Source organism: Kogia breviceps, chromosome 14 (assembly GCF_026419965.1).
Source record: "Kogia breviceps isolate mKogBre1 chromosome 14, mKogBre1 haplotype 1, whole genome shotgun sequence".
Classification (NCBI taxonomy): domain Eukaryota; kingdom Metazoa; phylum Chordata; class Mammalia; order Artiodactyla; family Physeteridae; genus Kogia; species Kogia breviceps.
The window spans coordinates 58179341-58202304 of record NC_081323.1 but is presented as its reverse complement, the minus strand read 5'-3'; the positions used below and the strand labels follow the sequence as shown (position 1 = coordinate 58202304).

At 40.4% G+C, this 22964-nt stretch overlaps 1 protein-coding gene across 32 annotated transcripts in view; it reads right to left on the bottom strand.

Annotated features, from left to right (window-relative positions):
- The window catches only part of RBFOX1 (RNA binding fox-1 homolog 1), a 2224270-nt gene that overhangs the window by 1116272 nt on the left and 1085034 nt on the right, over window positions 1-22964 (bottom strand). For 2 of the 32 annotated variants that reach the window (XM_067013768.1, XM_067013772.1), the window contains exon 1: window positions 1789-1941. The exons of 19 other annotated variants lie outside the window; for them this stretch is intronic. Coding sequence is in view for 6 of the 13 variants with exons in the window: in XM_067013746.1 (XP_066869847.1) it covers window positions 2158-2202 (45 nt within the window). In the remaining 7 variants the exon portion in view is untranslated. Of the gene's footprint in view, window positions 1-1788; window positions 1974-2157; window positions 2702-22964 lie in introns of those variants that run through there. 11 more of the 32 variants (XM_067013746.1, XM_067013758.1, XM_067013752.1 and 8 more) reach the window with 11 other exon arrangements.

Here is a 22964-nt window from a genome sequence, read left to right as displayed (position 1 = left end):
TTTTTAAATAAGATTAGTGTATAATGGATTGCCTGATATTAATTCTTGTATATGAGCAGAGAATACAAAAAAAGAAAAAGAAAAATCAGATGCTGATTATCCTTCAGGGTGCAAAACATTTGTTAAGATAAAAATGTAGTAGGAGAAAATACCTGAAAAATTTTCTGTGTTCCAGGTATGAAACTAAGAAAAGGCAGATGGAAAGAAATACAGGTGGATGGGGGGGAGAAAGGGGGTTAGAGAGAGAGAAAGAAAGGTAGAAGAAAGGGAGCGGGGGAGGGGGGAGGGAGGAAGGGAGGGAGGAAGGAAAAAGAAGGGTGATTAAGAAAGGCTGAGAAGAAACCTTTCCCCATAGGTTATACTTCCTCCAACTCTTCAGAGAAGCAATTTTCTCTTCATAATAATCTGCAAGTATTCTAATACAGAGGAAGCATCAGCGTGTGTGGAGAGTGTGCGTGGGCAGATAGGAGTTGAAAAAATCCTGCTTCTTATAAGAAAATCGTGACTGCTGCCCGCATTGCCTGCGAACGGCAGTGGTAAACAGCTGTCACCGACCGACTTTAGTTTACTTACTTGAAGAACAACCCTCTGCAAACTTAATCACAGCAAACCACAAAGGCAAGTTACTCCGCATCACAAACACATCTACGTTCACGCCCTTTGGGATTTCCGAAGATACATTTGGATCAAAAATAGGAAGCACAGTTGAGAACGATTTTACAGGCTTAAACCAGACATTTACTACCCAGCTACCCCCTAAAAGGATTACGCAATCATTTTTGACTTCTTCCATTACAAACCACATTCATTTCCATGTGACCAAAATTAAAGCCATATAAACAATGAGTAAATTATGAAATATCTAAAGATACTCGGGAAGTGACTCTTTTTTTTTCAAACTTGGAAAGTGACTCTTTTAAGAGGTAATTTAATGAATATTTCACTAAGATGATTTTGCCAACAAAACTTTTAGATTTAGAATTCCCTCTGGGCCCCTCTTAAGTGGAGGTAGGGCCTCATCTCTTGCGTCAACAGAAATAAGTATCACCACCAGTTTCATCCTAATCTGAAAATAATGGCTAGAGGGACTGGCTGAGACTGAGGCTTCTAGGTGATCCTCCTAGGCTGATAAATGTCGTATTCAACATTTTGCACGTTTTTAAAATTCTTGACAGTTAATTCCATCACTTTGGAAGGCAAGGTACATTTCCCCCATTTGATCTCTCAAGAAGGATGACTCTTGTTTCATTCAATAAAATGGTCCAGAGCCTATTTCTTAAGTCAAAGCCTTTCTGGTATTGTCAATTTACTCTCTCTTCCCTGGGAATCAGGAAAAGCAGAGCAGATAAGAGTAACCCAGTGCAACTAGCACAGCAGACACGTCTGCACAAACATGAAATCCATCTCCCCACACAACGCACACACATGCCCCCTCGGATCGTGGGCCTGCCAACTTTCCCGATGCACTGCCCATCTGGCCAGTCATTTCAGAAACCTCGCATTTGAAGAACCGCGCAGCTCTTGCAAAACCCCTGCTAGCCTATTGGGACTTGTACACCGTTTCTTATAAACGCTTATTCATCTCTGGAAGTAAAGTTAAACGGAGCCAATGAGCATCGGCAATGAAGTTCCCCACTAACTTCTACTCGGTCCAGAAAATCCATTCATCTCTGGACTCCCCAGTCGTTCCCAATGCCCCTCGCCCTCTCCAGGCGATCGGCGCCCCTGGGTGCGCCCCGGGCGCGCCAGAGCCCAGCCTCCCGGGTCCCCGGGGCCGGCCTTACGTACCGTGTCTCATTCACGCGTGGCAAAGGCATCCGCAGCCTTCCATCGCGGCTTCGGTGTGCCCGGCTTCCATCCGCCGCCAAGTCCCTATTCTAATCAGCAGCCCCGGAGGCGCACACGCCGCCACCCTCTCTGCGTGAACGTCGGACAGCGGCTGACGGCGGCTCCTCTGCCACAGGCAGCCCAAAATGTCAATTTGCACACTCCTCCCCCCTTTCGCCCGCCCCTGGTCCCCGTCCCTCTTCCACCCCCTCCCGCGAGTCAGTGGGCTTCAGGAAGCCTCTGCAGACGCTGCCTCCTCCCCATCCGGCTCTCGCTCTCGGTCTCCCCTTCCCTCCCTGACAGTGTTTAGAGCGTCTTCTCTCGCCTTACCTGAAGGGCATCTCCCACGACTGCAATTAGCTGCCAAGATTTCATTGTCGGCTGCAAAGTGCCTCCTGTATCCTCCCTGGGAGAACACGGGAGAAGTCCGAGGCAACAGCAAACGGCAGCCACGTGCTAGCAATGTAAATGACTCCAGTCATCTGTCGTGCGCGCCGTGCCTGCGCTCGCCCCGGCTGCCTGGCAGCCTGACACTGCCGCCAGCAGGTGCAGAACGCGCTGGGAGAAAGAGCGAGCGAGCAGCCCGAGCGCGGAGGCAATCAACGCGGGGACGCACACAAAGGGAGGCCACCGAGGTGTCGAGGACGCTGCTGCGCCCGAGCCCAGCTGCCCGCGCGGCCTTGGCCTCCGCGCCAAAAACACTGGCCAAATTGGACGCCTAATGTTTTTTCAAAGTCTTGCAGCCCCCGGAAGGCGGTGGATGCCGCCGAGGCTGCGTGGGTCCCGCCTCCGCGCCTCCCAAAGCGCTCTGCTAAGCACCGAGCTGGCGGCGGTACCTCACTTCTCTCCCCCTCTCTCTCTCTCCTGCACGTGTCCCTTCCCTTGTTCTTTCAAGCATTAAATATGTACCACATGACAGAATAGGGCACCTTGCACGGTCCTCCGCGTCCACACTTGACAACCAATTTTAACTCAGGAGCAGTGAAATGTCTAAAGGCAAGGATATAAGCACTTCCAATTACTTACACTACTCCTGCATTATTCAGAACGTCCACGGGACAGTATTTATGACTTCCAATATGCTACTTCACATATAAATACTAGTAAAAGATGGAAGACCCCCACGACTCCCTTCCCCCAGCGCTGCTGATAAGCTTTCCTTGGCGTTTCCTCCCAGAAGCCGTTGTACTTTTTTTTTCAGTGGTTAGAGCCTTGCGATCTCAATTCTTCTTACACATTATGTAGTAAATGAGGATGCTATGAAGTTCGAGCCTGCTTCGAGGACGAAAATACATATTGTATCCTGTTGAACTTTAGAGACACCTTCTAAAATGTATCTACCTTGGATAATAGTGGAATCAAAGTAAATTTCCTATTTTTTCCCCAAAAGTCCTCATAGATATATGTTTTTTCTTATTAAATGAAATGAGTTACACAAGATTGTAGCTACTCCCAGTTTAGCTATTCCCAGTCTAAGCCGTAGCTTTGGTTAGAGACCAAACTATCTATTGGTTGGAGAAGTGAGTCCTGTTTCTTCTTTTTCTTCACATTCAGAACTGCAAGCTACACGCACCAAGATGGCCTTGCTTCTTCAAGCAACTGTTCATTGAATGGGAAGGATCTAAATGTGTTAGAGAATCTCATACAGATATACTACATTTGATTAACAGTGAAATAATCATTGGTTTCCTGTGTCAACTTCTTGGATAGTTTATTTTTGTTAAAGGCTTTGTACACAACTGATTAGGATTTTATATATGGGTAAGCAAATTTTAACATGCTAATAAATCTTTCAAATATTTATTTTCACATTTATTACAGCTCCACAACTTGCAGCAATATTTCCAGGGTTTTTTTGGAACATGCCTCTGTCACACCAGTAACAAAATGAGGAGGCTTTTTTTTTTTTTCCCTTCTTCTATGCATTAGGGTGGTTTTAATATTGCATTCATATAGTGTTTAACTTGCTCCTTGTGGAGTTGAGAAAAGTTTATGTGTGTTTTCTCTGCCTGCTTTTCTTGGGGGCAGTGGCATCGAAGGGATACTAAGATAACATTAAGTAAAATATTCTTTCACGGTGAGGATGTAGTACAAAATACACTAGACTCCCTGATTAACAGTTAACTTCTAATGTAACCATACATTATCCTCTGGACATGGTTTTCAAGAGCATCAGGTAAAAATGGCAAAAGGTTTCTAGACTTTTGTTTAACCAGAACCCTGTGTAGCTGTAAAGATATACCAGTATAAAATATTATTATCACAGCAGAAACTAGCAGTCTCAGTGGAGTAATTTGATTCACAAAAGCAAGGTTATTTGAAGTTAAGTATGGTGGGGGTGATGGGTGGAAAGAGAGCAAACCCTAATTACAAACCCATCGTCCCCGTGTTCCCTGGTACATGTGGCCATTTAATCACAGAGTGTGACAGCCTTGGCAGATGTTGTCCAACCTGGTTATTGATATAAATTGCTATTCTCGTCTGTAAGTGCCCCGGTGAAGAGTTAGAACAATATCTGTACTCACCCAAAGGGACTTAAAGGTCCACACTAGCATCTGTGGTTACAAGATGGTCCAGAGCTGAGGCTGTTTCCTTGTTCCCGCTCCAAAAGGCAAACAGCAATGGATGAAACCCCCAAACCAAGAATGAGGGACAGTCTCCCTGGGGGGAGGGTAAATTGGTATTGTCCCTCTGGAAACTGATTGCTGTCTATTAAAATGGAAAAGGTGCACTCCTCATAACCAAGCAATTCTGCTTCTAATGTCCACCCTGACAAAACGTATGCACAAATATTCATGGATATAATTGTACCACTGCTTGTAATAGGAAAAAAATGATAAATACCCAATGGCATAAAAATATGATATATCCTATGATGGAATACTATGTAGCAGTGAAAAGAACTGACTAAAGCTATGGGGGAATAACCTATAGCTAGACAGACACATATATGTACAGATAGTGATGGCGTATCTATACATACTACATAGTACAACTATATATATATATATATATATCTTAGTAAAAATTTTGCTGAGATAAAAATATACGTTTTAGATGATTCATGCACTAGGATACCATTTATAAAGAAAATTCACAAATGAAGTAATATTATAAATATTATTATCTGTAGATATGGAAATATCTATGTAGGTATAGAAGAAGAACCAGAAGTGGGGCTGACCTATTACAGCCCCAGGGCCAAATACAGCCACTGACTGTTTTCGTACAGCCCACTAGCTAAAAATGGTCTTTATATTTTAAAGTTTAGAAAAATTGAGACAAATATTTTAGGAAAGAGGAAAAGTAGGAAATTCAAATTTCAGTGTCGATGAGTGAAGTTTTATTGGAACACAGTTATGTCTGTTTATTTACACACTGATGATGACTGCTTTTGCTCTCCAACTGCAGAGCTGAGTGATTGTAACAGAGACACAATGGCCCGCAAAGCCTAAAATATTTACTATCGAGCCTCTTACAGAAAGTTTGCTGTGCTGATCCCTGGCCCAGAAGAACGGCACTAGATGCATAATAGCATTATCTCTGGGGAAAGGGACAGGAGACTCATGTAGATGGCCAAAGTTGAGAGAACTCTAGTTCTCCTTTTAAGAGAACATTTATGTATTTTGCTTTCATATTTTTATAAAAGGTAATGTGTGTGCTAATATATGTAAAATTTTTAAGATATATATATAAATGCATACATGCATATATACACACATAATATAAATATAATTTGTTTTCATTGTATGTGTATATATGTGTATGTGTATATATACATATGCATATACTTTTTAAAGTTTACATATGTAAAACCTCTTTAAAACCTTTAAAGATATATACATTTATATGTTTATATAAATACATATACATATATATACACACACACATATATATGGCATGTTTTGACTGTAAAGATAATGTGTATTCCATTTTTCAAGTGTATGTGTGCACATGTGTGTGTATATCTACACACATGTAGATACACAGGTATATAGATACACATACTCGGAAAAAATCATTCAAAATGGCAGTTCTTAGTGGTAGAAATATAGATGCTTACTATTTTCTTCTTTGCTTTTTCACATATTTGTCTATTTTCCAAAGAGATATAAATGTAAGAAAATGATGGATACCCCTGGCCATGTGAGTGGTCACAACTGCCATTGTGCCAATACCATTTTTCTCACCCAGAAACTGCCTTTTCTCTTCAAATGTTGAATGATAAAATATGTTTTAAAAAGACATCAAGGTTTGGCTTATATTCACCTAACATTTCTGGAAAACTCCAGTATCTAATTGCTTCTTCATAGGAAAAAAAATTGCTAAGCCTCAATGCACTAAAGATTTTTATAAAAATCAATCTTATCCTTGAAGTAAAATGTGACACAGATTATCCTTTCTGCTAGAATTTATGGTAATGACCTACTGAGATATGCCTCACAATACAGTAATATTGCTTCTTTACCAGTTTGAAAATATTTTCCCATAGAAAGGCACGAAGCAGGATCTATCTGAAAAAATATAAAATTACATAGCAACCACATTGGTGCTTTGTAGGATTAGAACAGTGGGACCTAATGATTTTCTTCATCCTGACATCCAATAATCCAATTGCATCAGGAAAGGTGAGCTTAATGAAGCATATTCAGATGGGAGAGCACACGATTTATGGCGGACTTGTTGTGGTTATATTCCTAAATGGATCTCATTAGCTCAACATTGGTTACTGGTAAATGACGACACTTCCTAACAGATAAATCCACGAATCACCTGGGCATATTTTAGAAGCCTGTTCTACAGAATGGTTCACCTTACAACTTTAAACTAGGACTGGCTGAACGATCTTCTTTTATTTTTTATTTTTTTTGCGGTACGCAGGGCTCTCACTGTTGTGGCTTCTCCCATTGCGGAGCACAGGCTCCGGACGCGCAGGCTCAGCGGCCATGGCTCATGGGTCCAGCCGCTCCACGGCACGTGGGATCTTCCTGGACCGGGGCATGAACCCGTGTCCCTTGCATCGGCAGGCGGGCTCTCAACCACTGTGCCACCAGGGAAGCGCTGAACAACCTTCTTTAATGAAGCTTATCAGCAGACTTTCTTTGAGCAAGAAACAGACTTACTGCAACTGAACATCCACTCTTTTTCCTAGAATTTGGCATGTACATATAATTTTATCCTTGAGGTGGCGTGTATTAAGCACATCACTGAATTCTTTAATAGCATTACAACAAGCAAGTATTGTTTTCAATGCTTTCTGTAATTATAAAACCAATGTATGCTTATTGTGGAAAGTTTTTTAAAATTGGAGAAGCACAGGAAAAGGGGGTTACTCATATTTTACCACTCAAAGAGAGCCACATGTGATATTTTGTTGCAAACCTGTCCACCTCAGACATTTTTCACTGCACATGCAACTAAAAAATCATAAGCACACAGTAGACATTGCATCATATAAACTGCCTTATACTAGTTTTGTGCTTTGCAAAGTAACATGAAGATTTTCTGCCGTAATAAAAAAGAATGATAACATCAATTCTGGTATGCCACTGTGATGCAGGCTTTCTTTTCACTCTACGTTAAATAACACTAAACTGAACATCTTTGTCCATAATGTCATGAGCTTGTCTTCTGTTCCACATATCAGGGTAAATATCTAGAAGTGAAACTGATGAGTCAAAAAGTGGGCACCATTTTTAGCTTTTTAGACGTAAGGAACCAGGATCCTGGACTTTTATACTAATCCATATTCTCAATAATGGTATAAAAAAGAACCCATCTCACCCTAGGAACAATTCGCGGCCAACTATTTCCTCTCCCTGGATTGGTTCCTGCTTCCATCCACCTGCCCCAATTGGGCCACCAAACCACTGCACACTAAATTAGCATAAAAGAGCTCAAACATCGCAAACAAAGTGGTAATGGGGAGCAATTCAAATCTGAGCTTATTTAACCTAAGAGGCTAATGGCTGCTCATTTTGTCTTAATTGCCTTTTACACTAAAGTCATTGTTAAATTACCTAAACACCAGCTTCTTCACAACTGCAAACTGAAAATTCTTTAAGTGCCTCTTCAAAAGCCTTGGCTCTTGTTTGGCCTATGGACAAGAAAAGAGTCTCTTTCTTCTTCACTGGGGTCCAGCTTTGGACTATGGGATGTGACTTAAGGGTGGGCGCTCCTGAAAGCAGCCACCATGTGGGCTCTGGGATGAGTGGCTCCTGGACCTGAAGTGTTCAGCATGAAATCTGAATAGTAGTCAGATTTGAATAATAGTCTGTTCTCCCTCCTTCCTTCCCTCCTTTCCTCCCTCCTATGGACAAAGAGAGACTGAATCTACAAATGGAAAACAACCAGGCCATAGATACAAATAGAACTCGGACCCCAAATCTTCAGCATTGAGTCCAGGAAACCAACTCAAATCTACAGCCAACAGCCCAGGAAGCCAGGCTGCTAACTGCAAATCGCACCTGTAGGAAGTCAGACCACCAGCAATAACAAATCAATTCAGGAAGCCCAACAAAAACCCCTGTAACAATCGGCTCAAAAACAGCCTCAACTTGGTAAGTAATGGACACCTCTAATTTTTCTTCCCACTCTGCCAACTTAGGACCAACCAGAGAGAACAAACTGTGCACCCCTCACTAGGCACAGAAAAGGTCCTGCTTCTCCTTGGTCCACCTCCTGCTCCCCCAGGGCAAACTCCCCCGAGTCAAGGCATCCCTGAAAGCTTCTTTTTTCCCCCATATAGAGCTTTCCCACTCTCTGCCCAACTTTGAGCTTCTGCCAAAACACAAGTGGCGTGATGGTGGCTGACTGCCTTTTGCTGTAGCAAGATTTGTCGACTTTGCTTCCTCTTATTTGGTTGGTCTTTGCTTATTTCTACCGATTGTTTGTTTTCAATATTATGTTAGGTAAACAAGATGGACAAAGTCCTATTCCTCGTGGAGTTTACGTTCTATTGGGAAGACAGGCAACCAACAAGAGAATGAGACATTTTAGTAGCAGATCTTATGTAGGAAATAAACCTTGCAATGAAATGGGGGGGTAAATTGGGCAGATGCCGCAGACAAGATACTTGGGTTGCTAGGATTTATTATTAATTTAAAATTATTTATTTATTATATATTATAATGGTTCAGCTTCCTGCTTTTGTTTTATTCAAAAACTCATTGAGGACATGCCATCTGATTTGCACTGTCGGGCTACAAAACCTACCAGCAAAGAACCTCAGAGGGGGGTGTATGCTTACTAATAACCGGAACACAAAGCAGACAAGTAGGTAGAACCAGGAATAAGATTCAGGCTAAGAGCTGTGAGAGCTAAGAGACAGGAGGGGAATTTTTCTTTCAGGTATTACAAGGTGCTCTGGGGCAGAAGATTAGGGGAGACAGATGGGGCTCAAGACATACTACTCCAAAATATGGCATCTTGGCATTTCAAATATTTTAAACAAAAGGAATTTGAAAAAAAAAAAAAGAAAAAAAAAAAAAAAGGAATTTGAGAAATGACAGGTGCAGGAAGGATTTCCTCTCTGACCTTTCCCCCACATCCCTTGAAGCAGGTCATGAGCTCTCAGGTGATAAGTCCTTTTCTCCCAAGATGGAGGGATGGGAGAGGAATCCAAATGAACAGGCTTTGCCAAGTTCCCCTGGTTTTCTACCCTTAGCTCATATCATTTTGTCCTATCATTTTCCCCCATGACTGTCCACTCTTTATCAAACCTTATATAAAATGCTCAGGCTTCTTCAAGCCTTCATTTCCTTAGTAAGGCCTCTGGTGTCACATAAAACTTACATTAAATAAATGTGTACGCTTTTCTCTTGTTAATCTGTCTTCTGTCAGTCCATTATACAGGGCCCCAGTCGGAGAACCTAAGATGGGTGGAAGGAAAGACTTTTTCCTCCCTTACAATGGGGAGGGGGACGTATGTTATTTTCAGTATTTCTGTAGGTTACATCAGCAGGGACATGGTAAAGGTGGAAGAGGTTTGCTTGGAGATATCCCTACGTGATCATGCTGCCTTCTGTAGGATAATTTCCCCTTGAATTGCCTAAACTGGAAATTGGATAAACAGTGTGGAGAACAAAAGGGCCTAAAACATTACTGATCACTCTTTGCCTCAAATCCTCTCACCCTACAAAGGAAACACGGAGATACAACAGAATTACTAATTCCACTGACTTGATTTGGTCTGGTCCCAGGATAGAATGGGGATAGCAATCTCACATGCTTGAGGGTGTCCTTTAACTTTAGGGTTTAGGGAATGGAAAGGCTGGTCAAATCAGAGTCTTTCCTAGAAAGACTTTTGGAATTGGGAAAGGATGGAGTGGTGAGCTCCAACAGCTGGACTTGGAAGATCGGATAGAGTCTGATAAGTACGAAAGACCATTGCCTTTCCATAGAGAGGTAAAGAAGTAGAGAGAGGTGATCTCTAAAAAGAACTGGCAGGAAGGAGGGGGAGACAGATAAGCAGAAACAAGAGTCTGTTTGGCCCAGAGGAAGACAGAGATGGGGAGAGTGGTTGCCCTGGTCACCGAAAGCTTTCTTCCTTAGTTCTACATTCCCTCCCTTCCCCTACGTGCTTCTGATGCAAGCCAACTTCCCACCAAGTCCCGATGACATTCTCCATCCCTGCTAGCATCTCTAGACACAGTTAGGATTGCATAGGACATGGCAAGCCTGCAAAGGAGTCCCCAGATCCCTTCGCTTTGCAGAAAAGCAAAATACCCCGGTGCTGAGATGAATACACCTCTTCCCCGGGCCTCATGGTCTTTCATGAAGCATAGCCGGCGGGCCAGCCTGTCAGAAATGCAATTTAAACACTGAGTGCTAAAATAAATATAAATTCTCTGACACTAGAGGTTTGGTTAGTTTAACTTTTTTTTTTTTTCCTTTCCAGTTGTAGGGATGAAGATGTCTACCTATCTAAGAATGTCATCAAAAATATAATTGATTGACATTCTTTTAACATCATGTACTCGGATGCCCACTGAATTCCATAGTGAATGCTAAAACCTTTGTTGGGCCTGGAGATACAAAGTTCAATAAGTCTATTGAAGAAGGCAGATACAAGCAAATGTTATCATATAAAATAGTGTATAATTACTGGAATAAGTAACACAGAGTAAAGTATGCTATGTCTCTGCTTGGTAGAGGAAGCTTCTTGCTCTGCCTAAGGGTGGAAGGCAGATTTCAGATAATTCATTAAGACGGTGATGCTTAGATTGGGTTTTAAAGGATACATAAGAGTTTGTTCAACATAGTCATGGGAGAAAGGCATTTTAACCAGAGGAGACAACTTATGCAAAGGAACAGAGGTGTGACTGTGTGAGTTTGATGGACAGGGTGAATGTCCAGGCTGGAAAAGCAGAAACAGGTCAGATAATGAAAGGCTTCTATATCATCCTAAGGGGTTTAGACTCCATTCCTCCACAAGGAAAGTAGAACTGTCAGTGTCAGAAAAGCCACTCCATTTGGAGTGTGGGAATGGACTACTGGAAGCAGGGAGGTCCATTACAGACTCTTTTGTTATATTTCAGGCCAAAAGATGATGAGGGTTTGCACAAATGAAGACATGGCAGTGAGGGTATAATGGAAAGGAAGGATTTGGTAAATACTTTATAAATAGAATTGACAGGACTTGTTGAATGACTGGAAGATATATATGGGTAGGGATGACTTAAAAAAAAAGAAACTGAAAGAGGCCAAAAAGTCATGATCAGCTCACAGATCTGTTATAAGTTATTGATTGAATGGTGCCACCAATGACCAAGTTCAGAAGCATCAGAAAAAGATGTGGGAAAGATAAGAGGCTCATTTTGGCCACATTGAGTTAGGTGTGGCTATGGAACCTCCAAATGAAACTATCCAAGAGGCAACTGGATAGAGAGGTCTGGGACTCCAGAGAAGCTGAGGACCATCTGGAATTCATGAGCACAGAGAGATGTTGCCATAGACGGAGACTATCCTGGAGGAGCAGATAGACCCTGATATTTGATGCTTTTAATGTCCAAGGTAACACATTAGGATACAATTGCTAATCAAACCCTAAAATACATTTGAATAAAGGTACAGAAGACAGGACTGTGCCATACTTCTGCTTTCCTGTAACAACACTCAATATCCTTGAGTAGTTTATAACTAGTAAGATGAACTGAGGTGCTTAAATCCAAGCACTAACAAACTGTTACTATAACCATCTGGATCAAATGTTACCTTTTTAACATACTCCTTCTTCTACCCAGGAAACACACAATGGGATAAGTTCTCTAAAGCAAACAGCCAGCCCTACCTGGAGGCAGGAATTTCAGCTATAGATGACGTCTGAATCAGGTTTTTATATAGGGATATTTTAAATGAATGACAATAGAATAATAAAGTATTCACTCAACAAATGTCTGTTTGCCAGGCACAAAGTAAATGCTTAATGAGTGTTTGCTAATGACAGGGCTTACTGTGGGCCAAGTCTGAGTAAGAAACAGAGCTTTCTTTGGGTTACTCTGCTGTCTAGAATTTCACTGGGCACCATCAACAATTTATCACTAGTAAGATGGAAGTCATTCACCTGCCAGCAGCTGAGTCCACATGAGACCCAATCCAGGACTTTGGGGTTCCCATCTGCTACTCTAGATCTTGATGGGCAGTGGAGGGTTCCCTACTCCCACTCAGGGAGCCTGTGGGATAAGAGGGCATTCCAGGATGCAGGCGTGATTCCTTCCATGGGAAGCTCAAAACTCCAATTCTAAGGAGTCACACTATAATCTCACTCACGGGTTATGCATTCAGCTGAACCGTGGGAAGGTAAGGAAACAAAAGAAAGGAAAACCAACGTGAAGAGTGCCAGCATTCCACGGGCATCCCAGGCAGCATATGCATCTGCTGGTGAGGGAGCCTGAAACAGGAGATGTGAATCTGCCTTTTCCTCCTGGTCCTCAGCACTCTCCCCTCAGAGTAGGTGCAGCCCATCTCACCCAGCACTAGTCTTGTTTTTTATTGTTTGTTTGTTTGTTTGCAGTACGCGGGCCTCTCACTGTTGTGGCCTCTCTCATTGCGGAGCACAGGCTCCGGACGCGCAGGCTTAGCGGCCATGGCTCACAGGGCCCAGCCGCTCCGCGGCATGTGGGATCTTCCCGGACCGGGGAACGAAGTCGTGTCCCCTGCATCGGCAGGCGGACTCTCAACCACTGCGCCACCAGGGAAGCCCACTAGTCTCGTTTTTAAAGCTACATCTTATCTGCAGAGCATGGCCTCTAAAGGAAACCAACACCTCATCTGTCGCTTAATCAAAGAAGGAAATCCCTTTCAGAGCTGGAGAAAAACTTGGCTGTGTTGATCTCTTTAAAAGGCAATAACATATACACACTACTATATATAAAATAGATAACTAATAAGGACCTACTGTACAGCACAGGGTACTCTACTCAGTGTAATGGCTTATATGGGAAAAGAATCTAAAAAAGAGTAGGTATATGTACATGTATAACAGATTCATTTTGCTGTACACCTGAAACTAACACAACACTGTAAATCAACTATACTCCAATAAAAATTAAAAAAAAAAAAGAGGCAATAGGTTAGGCTTAATTTGAGACCTTTGAAGGGACTGTCCTTAGGGATATTTGACTCTACATCCTGGTCGTTTCTTCAGAACTTCACCGGCAGCACGCGAGAGGCAAGGATTTTATTGGTTATTAGGACTTGCTGCTTTAGCCACAGATCTTTGGGTATTACTTTGTTTATTTTCCTCTCTACTTTTCTATATTTTACTCCAGAACGTTCTTTTCTCTTTTCTTGCCCCTCTACTTTCCTTTCTATCAGAGTCTCCAATATCTTCTTGACAAAACTCTGCCCCTGACCTTGACACAGTTGATGTCCAAGTTCAGGTCCTGATGCATGCACTGCATGCTCTTTCTATCTGGAGTTCTTGTTGTTCCCAAGGGTGGAAAAAAAAAAAAATTACCCTAGACCAGTTCCAAATCCTGGGACTTCTGTCCATGAGAAAAGTTAGAGGAAGAGGAGGAGACGACTGGCAAGAAAAGAAAAATCACTCCCGTTTAAAAAGTCTTTGCTGAACATTTTAATGTTTTAACAGACACGCAAATAAAACTATTTTGTCTTTGCCAATACACCCGCCCCCGAAAGTTATTTAAGGGCTACTGAACAGATGAGAATTTTTGTGGCAAAATAATTTTCTGTTCACACTGTTGATAAAACAGAAGGTAGTGTACCAATCACCGTTGGAGTGACAATGATGTGTCACTCATGATTTCTAGAACTTGATGCTGTTTTACACGTCCCACTGCAGATGGTCATGTCCTAAACTATAACTGTGCTCTTTACAAAATCATTTCAGGGGTTGTAAACAAATATTAATTTGTACACAAAAGGCAGTGCGGTCCAGCAGTGGGACACAAGTTTAAAGTTGTACCATGAGTTGCAATTCTGCCAGTGTATCTGGGTGACTTACTATACGTCCTTACTGCTGAAAAATTAGAAACCTAAACTATAGGCCCTTCATAACTAAGATACAGAAGCCAAATAGCCTTCCAATGTTCCCAACTATCCCTACCCAACCCCCACCATGGTGTGGGAGGGTTGACTATCTACCTTAGGCAATAAAGAGCTACTTCAAAGAAGTATCCCTTTGCAGAGAAGGGCGGTAGATGCAGGTGGTCAAATGATACAAACTTCCAGTTATAAGGTAAATAAGTATTAGGGATATAATGTACATCATGATGACCACAGCTAACACAGCTGTATGATACATAGGAAAGTTGTTAAGAGAGTACATCCTAAGAGTTCTCAAGACAAGATATTTTTTTCCTTTTTTTCTTTCTTTTTATTGTATCTAGGAGAGAAGATGGATGTTATCTAACCTATCGTGGGGATCATTTCACAATATATGTGAATCAAACCATCAGGCTATATGCCTTCAACTTACCCAGTGATGTATGTCAGTTATTTCTCAATAAACTGGAGAAAAATACCTTAGAAAGATAATCAAAAGGATGAAACTCAGGCTGGAGCCTCTTTGGTGCACGTCAGGCACATTCTTCAGCCCTTGATTTCCCATCGCTGCGAGATTCCTCTCACGGAATTGGAACAGGACCGAGGAGAGATAACACACCCAACCATCTCACAACCAGCAACCGTCAGCTTGAATTCACACACGACTAAGTTTGAATTCTGGCTCTGGGAAGTTCTAAGAAATTTGGCGAGTTTATTTAAATCCTCCTGAACACCTGTTTCCCCACCTCTAAAATGGGTTTAATACCAACCCATTCAGATGGTTGCTGAGAGGATTATAAAGTTAAATAACATATGTTAAAGTACCTAGAGAGTAACTGGGATATAGTAGGCATTTCTAAATGTTTGAAAAATAAGCCAATGATGTTATGATGCTCTCAAGAAGATTATAGCCACTGATGGTTTTGAATTTTTTTAATCCTATTTTGGCTCAGCTAAGGATTTCCTAGGAAGTTTAAAGGACACACACACACACATACATATATTCTTGCACCCACAAATATATAGTATTTCAAGTCTTATTGATATAACAAGGACTCAATTCTAACTTCAGTCTAAATCTGTAATCAGCAAACTTTTTCCATAAAGGCCCAGATAGTAAATATTTTCTTCTTTGTGGGCCGTAGGTTTCTGTTGCAACTACTCAGCTCTATCCTTTTAGCACAAAAGTAACCACAGACAATATGGAAACAACTGAGCATGGCTGTATTCCAATACTGTCATTTAAGGACATATATATATATATATATATATAAGTGAGAAGGCTCTGGTCTGAATGTACATTAAAAGTACAGGTGAGGAGGCTGCCCTTTTACTTTCTATGGACATTTTGGAAATTGCGTCCTAGGAACCCAAGGACTGAGTCCAACTACACAACTCTTTCAGTACAGAAGTGAAAATGATAGGTATCCAGGAAAGGGCAAAATTAAATCCACTGTGTTATCCTGACTCTTATCAGCTCACCTATACAGTCAAAATAAAGAATAGTGCCCTTATGTGCAGAAGGTACAAGGAGAGAACACCTCATCTCCCTATCAAGTAAAACAAATAAATAAACAACAACAAAACTCACTGCACTACTTTTTATTTTTCCAAATAACCTACACAGCCTCATTCTGCAAACATATAAAATATTAGACAACCTCTTTGCTTGGGTAAAAACCTACTCATAAAAAAACAAGAGGATAGGGGCTTCCCTGGTGGCGCAGTGGTTGAGAGTCCGCCTGCCGATGCAGGGGATACGGGTTCGTGCCCCGGTCCGGGAGGATCCCACATGCCGTGGAGCGGCTGGGCCCGTGAGCCATGGCCACTGAGCTTGCGCGTCCGGAGCCTGTGCTCCACAATGGGAGAGGCCACAGCAGTGAAAGGCCCGCGTACCGCCAAAAAAACAAAACAAAACCAAGAGGATAGGGGTTAAGAGTAGTCATAAAAGGTAATTCCATTAGAGCAGCACTTGCACATGTGACCAGGGCTTTAGGGTTTATAGGACATTTTACATACACTCTCTAGTATTTACTCTTCATGACAATCAGGCTACACATGAGAGACTGTGATTATGACACCCATTTTGCAAAATAACATATGGACTCACTAGGTATGCAACTTGCCTGGAGGTAACACAGCTAATAAATGATGCCTTCAGAACTGACCCCAGAATCTTTCTCTTGGAGGCTTTCTCCTTCTGCCATATAGTTCTGCCTCTTTTTAATGCAATGCCATCCAGTCAACATGGCTTAAACAAACATTGCAGGAAGGAGAAAAGGTGAAATATATTCAGCGTAGTGATTAATGCTGTTGCTGAGTAATTAATGTTTTGAATATGATCCGTAATCCATATGGAAGGTGTAATCAAAACACAAGAGAGGTGACCTACCCACTCTAGAGTGAACCTTTGCAAAGTACTAACTATGGCAGTGATTTTAGGGCCAGATCTTCATTGAGGAGCTGTTTTCTTTATATCAGAAAAATTGGGGGGCGGGGGAGTTGTTAAAGTGGATAATTGACCTTCTTTAAATGTCAGGCCATTGCGCGGCTAGACAGCAATTTTATAATCAGTCCACTACTAATACATATTCAATTTGGATATGAATTTGACATTATAAATAATGTTTTTGTGCACTGATGTGGATACTTTCAAAAGATGAACCAACTGAAATATTTGTTCTATAGAATTAATTTATAAGAGGCACTGCTGTGCTGGATAAACTGATATATATATATATATATATATATATATATATATATATATATATATATATATATATGAGTTACCTTCACACCAATGGTTAGAATTTGATCAAATTCTAACTCTCATCCAAGGGCTTTAATTGCTGCACCTAAATGTTGGTGTTCAGAGAAATACAATTAAAATAACAAGAAATACAATTAAATGAGATACCATTTTTACATCTTAAATTGGCAAAGATTAACAAAATCACTGGTAGTCAAATTTGGCATGACTTTGAGGTAACAAAATCCTCATGTACTGACGATGGGAATGTAAACTGGTATTTTTTTCCTTAAAATCCTTCTTTCAGAGATGATGAACTCTCAGTCTGGGTGGTTCCTGTAGAGTTGACTTTACCCCCAGTTCAAGGCGGGCATGCAAGCAAGCCTAGCAATTGAGGAAGTCACATCCCCCTGACAAATGGGATTGTTCTGGTGATGGGCATATGACCCAATGTTTTACACTGAGACTGTTCAGAGCATAAGATGAAACCTGGGGCAATTAGTAAGCATCTTCCCGCTTTGTAATGGAGGAGCCAACCTAAACATGGCGGCAATAGAGCCTGGTGAAGGAGTGAGACCTGGTCCTGGTGATATCGTCTGAGCTTCTTGATCCAGCACACTTTGAGTAATTTCTAGAGTTTTCAGTTCTGAAAGTTAATATTCTTCCTCTTTGCTTAAATCAGCTTGGGTAGGGTTTCTGCCACTTACGCCCAATAGAAAACTAACTAGTACAACAGTTCAAAAAGCTTCTGACCCCAAATGTTACCTGACCAACACTTAAAGTAGTGAATTCTTGTCATTTATATGCCATTTCACAGCATCATACCAAGGCTGGAATGGCATTAATGAGGGAAACTCTAATACACAACAGGAAATAGTGGAATGGAACAAATAAAAAGTGCAGAAATGGGGTGTGTGGTGCGTACATATATATGTATAGACACACATACGTACACACATATATGCACACATGATAGTGGAAAGGGTGGAATAATAAATAAATGGTGTTGGGTCAGTTGAATAATGTTTAGAAGAAAAATAACGCATGCCAGAATTCACACTTAATTTTGAAAAAGTGAATTACAGGTAAGTTTTAAAAATCTAAAGAAAAAGCATAAAATATAAATTATTATAAGAAAATATAAGTGGCTCTTTTTATAAAAGTTAGATTGGGAAGGGATAGCTCCTATGTCAAGAATAAAATTGATCACTCAAAGATTACTTTTTTATATGGCAAAAGATCCTGTAGGTAAAGTCAAAAAGGCAAATAACAACATGTGTTTATAACAAGTGCACCTGACTAAGGTGAACAGCCACAGCATACCAAGAATTCCTACAATTTAGTAAGAAAAAAGATAAACTGATTGAAAATGGAAAGACTGCATAAGTGATTCACACAGGAGGAAAGATACCTTGTATCACTAGTAGTCAGGAAAATGCAAATTAAAGCAACAATATAACCATATGCCACACCAACACTCAACAATTTTTAAAAGCTTACTAATATCCAGTGTTGCCCAGGTTGCTTACAATGTTGGGAAGACTGAAAATTGTTCCAATGTTTGGGGGTTAAAAACTTGATAATATTTGTTGAATTTAAAAATCTGCACAACTTTCACTAATTATTTTATTTCTGGGAATTTATCCAACAGAAAGAAAAAGCACCAGAACTAAAGAAATATATATAAATGTTTATCACAGCAATGCTTATTTTACCAGGAGACAAAACAAACAAATCCAAAGTAGAAATAATCTAAATGCTATCAATGGGGGAATGGCTGAACAAATGATCATGTGCCCATATTATGAAATATTATGCACATATTACAAAGGATCAGGTAACTTTTTAATTCTGACATGTGAGGAGGATAATCATGCCATGTGAGAAAGTCAAGTTACTCAATAAAATGTAGAGTATGAGTCCATCTTTAAAACACATGTGCATGAACATGTATATCTGTATTAACAAAGGAGAGAAAACCACAGAGCACAAGCCAACATGTACATGGGAATTCCACCACTTCCAGGGTGATACTGGAGAACTGAAGGGGTAGATAGAGAGGGGCCACCTATTAATTTTACTTCAGATAATTCTATGTTGTGTTAATAGTTTCAAAAGCCATTCACTACTTTTTTCCTTCAAATGACTAAAATAAATAATTTTTTAGAGGATAAAATTGTCTTTGGAACTTTTAATTAAAACTGTTTTTAAAAAGGAAATAGAGAGGAAAGGTACTCAATCTTATAACCCTTCTGCCCAATTTTCATTTGTTCTCTGCCTCTAGGAAAATGCATCGTGTGTAACATTAAATATACAAGTCTCTTGGCATTAATCCACTCAGAGCTTGCCCCACTGAAAGTTAATACGGGCCGTTTCCATAATTAAATGCACCGAACAACTAAAATATCCATATAAATACCACAAAGCTGATATAATTGCATGCATCCTTTTATTAGATGATATTATTGTCCCTACATAAACACAAAGATAGCGTCAACAGAACAGTCCTCCCAGCTCTTTGATTCACCTAAAATTATCCGATTAATCTGCAGATTGCCACTAGGAAAAAATAATCTTCTATTAAATATCTTTGTCAAACAGAATCAAGTTATTAAATTCCTATGTGGAGACATTCCATACTTTGAGAAAAGGAAGAAAAGAAAAAGAAAAAGAAAAAAATTGAAATTCCAAATTACAAAAAATACCTTTCTGTGTTATCTAGCTAGGCAAGTATTATAGGTGGATTATATGTGGAAATGTTGTTTTTATTTTATTTTTAGACTTTATTTTTTAGAGCATTTTTGGGTTTATAGCAAAATTGAGAGCAAGGTACAGAGATTTCCCTTTTACCCCCTGGTCCTCCACATGCTTGGCCTTCCCCATTATCAATAGCCTACACCAGAGTGGTATATTTGTAATCACTGATGAACCCAGACAAATAATTATCACCCGAAGTCTAAAATTTACATCAGGGTTCACTCTTGGTGTACATTCTATAAGTCTGGACAAATATATGTATAATGATATGTATCCATCACTACAGTATCATACATAGAGTAGTTTCACTGCCCTAAAAATCCTTCATTTTCCTATTAATTCCTCCCTTCCAGACTAATCCCTGGCAATCATTGACTTTTTTATTGTCTCCAAAGTTTTGCCTTTTCCAGAATGCCATGTGGTTGGAATCATAGCCTTTTCACACTGACTTCTTTCACTTAGTAATATGTACTTTCAGTCCCTCACATGTCTTTTCATGACTTGATAGCACATTTTATTTCAATGCTGAATAATATTCCATTGTCTGGATGTAACACTGTTTATTGATCCATTCACATACTGAAGGACATCTCGGTTGCTCCCAAGTTTTGGCAATTACTAAAGCTAATTCTAAATATGGAGCTGTTCTAAATATCCACATGCAAGTTTTTGTGTAGATGTAATTTTACAACTCCTTTCCGTAAACACCAAGGAGCATGACTGCTAGATCGTATGGTAAGAGTATGTTTTGGTTTGTAAGAAACCACCAAACTATCTGCCAAAGCAGCTGTACCATTTTGCATTCCCACCAGCAACGTATGAGAGTTCCTGTTGCTCCACGTCCTCACCAGCATTTGGTGTTGTCAGTGTTCTGGATTTTCGCCATTCTAATAGGTATATGGTGGTATTTCACTGTTGTTTTAATTTCCATTTTCAAGTGTTGCTTAGTTTTCCAAAAACAAAACAAAACACCAAATCTCAAATAAAAACAGCCTGAAAAGTCATTGATGGGAACACAGTTAAATTATGGTAACAGATGTTATGGATTAAATTGTGACCCCCACCCCCCACCAATTCATATGTTGAGGTCCTAACCCATACTACATCAGAATATGACTGTATTTGGGGTAGAGTGTTCAAGTTAAAAAAAGGTCGTATGTATGGGCCCTAATCCAATATGACTGTGTCCTTATAAGAAGAGAGGACATTAGCACATGGACACCCACAGAAGGATGACCATGTGAGGACCCATGGAGAAGACAGCCATCTACAAGTCAACAAGAGACCAACCCTGCTGACACCTTGATTTCAGACTGTCAGCCTCCAGAACCATGAGAAAATAAATTTCTATTCTTTAAGCCACTCAATCTGCGGTACTTTGCTACGGGAACCCCCAGCAAACTAACACAACCTACATTATAAAATACTCTGCAGCCGCTGACGAGAAGGAGCAAGATTTTGAAGTATTGACCTTAAGGGTATTCACAACGCACTGTTTGGATATATGGATGTACTGTAAGTCTTCAAAGATACAAGAAGCACTAGATAAAGAAGAAGTAGGGTAAAGGGAAATCTTTTGGACAAGACTTGCAGGTCAGTAGTTTATCAGTTGCAAAATAATTTTCTTTCTTAGGCGTCCATGCTTGATTCTCCTGACCAGTGGACTTCACCATGATGAAGATGTGATAATGATGGCTAATGTATTTGGCACTCAGTACATCCCTGTTGTCATGCCAAGCCCTTTTCATGCATTTTCTCACTTAATCCTTCTAATAAGTCAGTGAGTCTGGTACTATGACCATTCCCATTTTAATGATGGAGACGCCGAGCCTCAGAGTCATTACCTATCTATTGGGTTGGCCAAAAAGTGCCTTTGGTTTCTAAGTAAAAATAAAAGACACATTTTTCATTTTCACCAAGAACTCTACTGAGCAACATATACACCCTTTTGTTCCACTACCTTCTGCCATTTTTCAGGCAACTTTGTAAGTCCATCTTTCCAAAACTTTGTATCTTTTTGAGCAAAGAGCTGTTCCAGGTGCCTTTTACAGTCTTCTAGGGAATTGAAATTTTTTCCATTAAGAGAATTTTGTAAAGAATGAAATCAAAGGAAATCCAAAGGTGCAATGTCTGGTGAATATGGCAGATGAATCAGAACTTCCTAGCCAGGCTGTAGGAGTTTTTGCCTGGTCATCAAAGAAACATGCAGTCTTGAGGTATCCTGATGGAAGATTATGCATTTTCTGTTGACTAATTCTGGAAGCTTTTTGTCGAGTGCTGCTTTCAGTTGGTCTAACTGGGAGCAACACTTGTTGGAATTAATTGTTTGGTTTTCCAGAAGGAGCTCATAACAGAGGACTCCCTTCCAGCCCCACCATATACACAACATCACCTTCTTTGGATGAAGACCAGCCTTTGCTGGGGTTGGTGGTGGTTCATTTCACTTGCCCCACGATCTCTTCCGTTCCACATTATTTTACAGTATCCACTTTTCATAGCCCATCACGATTTGCTTTAAAATGGAACGTTTTCACTACATTTCAGTAGAGAATTGCATACGGAAATACGGTCAAGAAGGTTTTTTTCTCTTAACTTATGTGGAACTCAAATATCAAAGCGATTCACATAGCCAAGTTGGTGCAAATGATTTTCAACACTTGATTTGGGTATTTTGAGTAGGTTGGCCATCTCCCACATAGTGTAATGTTGATTGTTCTCAATTAATGTGTCGATTTGATCGCTATCAACTTCAACTGGTCTATATGACCATGGAGCATCGTCCAGCAGGAAATCTCCAGCGCAAAACTTTGCAAACCACTTTTGACATTTTTGATCCATCACAGCACCTTCTCCATACACTGCACACATTTTTTTTTTGCATTTCCCTTGCATTTTTAACTTTTTTGAAATAATAAAGCATAATATGCCAAAAATGTTGCTTTTTTCCCTTCCACCTTTAATATTAAAATGGCTACATAAAAAGTCACCGGTTTTGATAAGTTTTTTTTAATGCATGCTGATATGACAGTTATCACAATACAATCTAACAAAATTGTTTCCAGTGAAATTAAAGACAACTAAGCGCTACTAGAGCCATCTTATGGAAAGAAAACAAACGAACCTC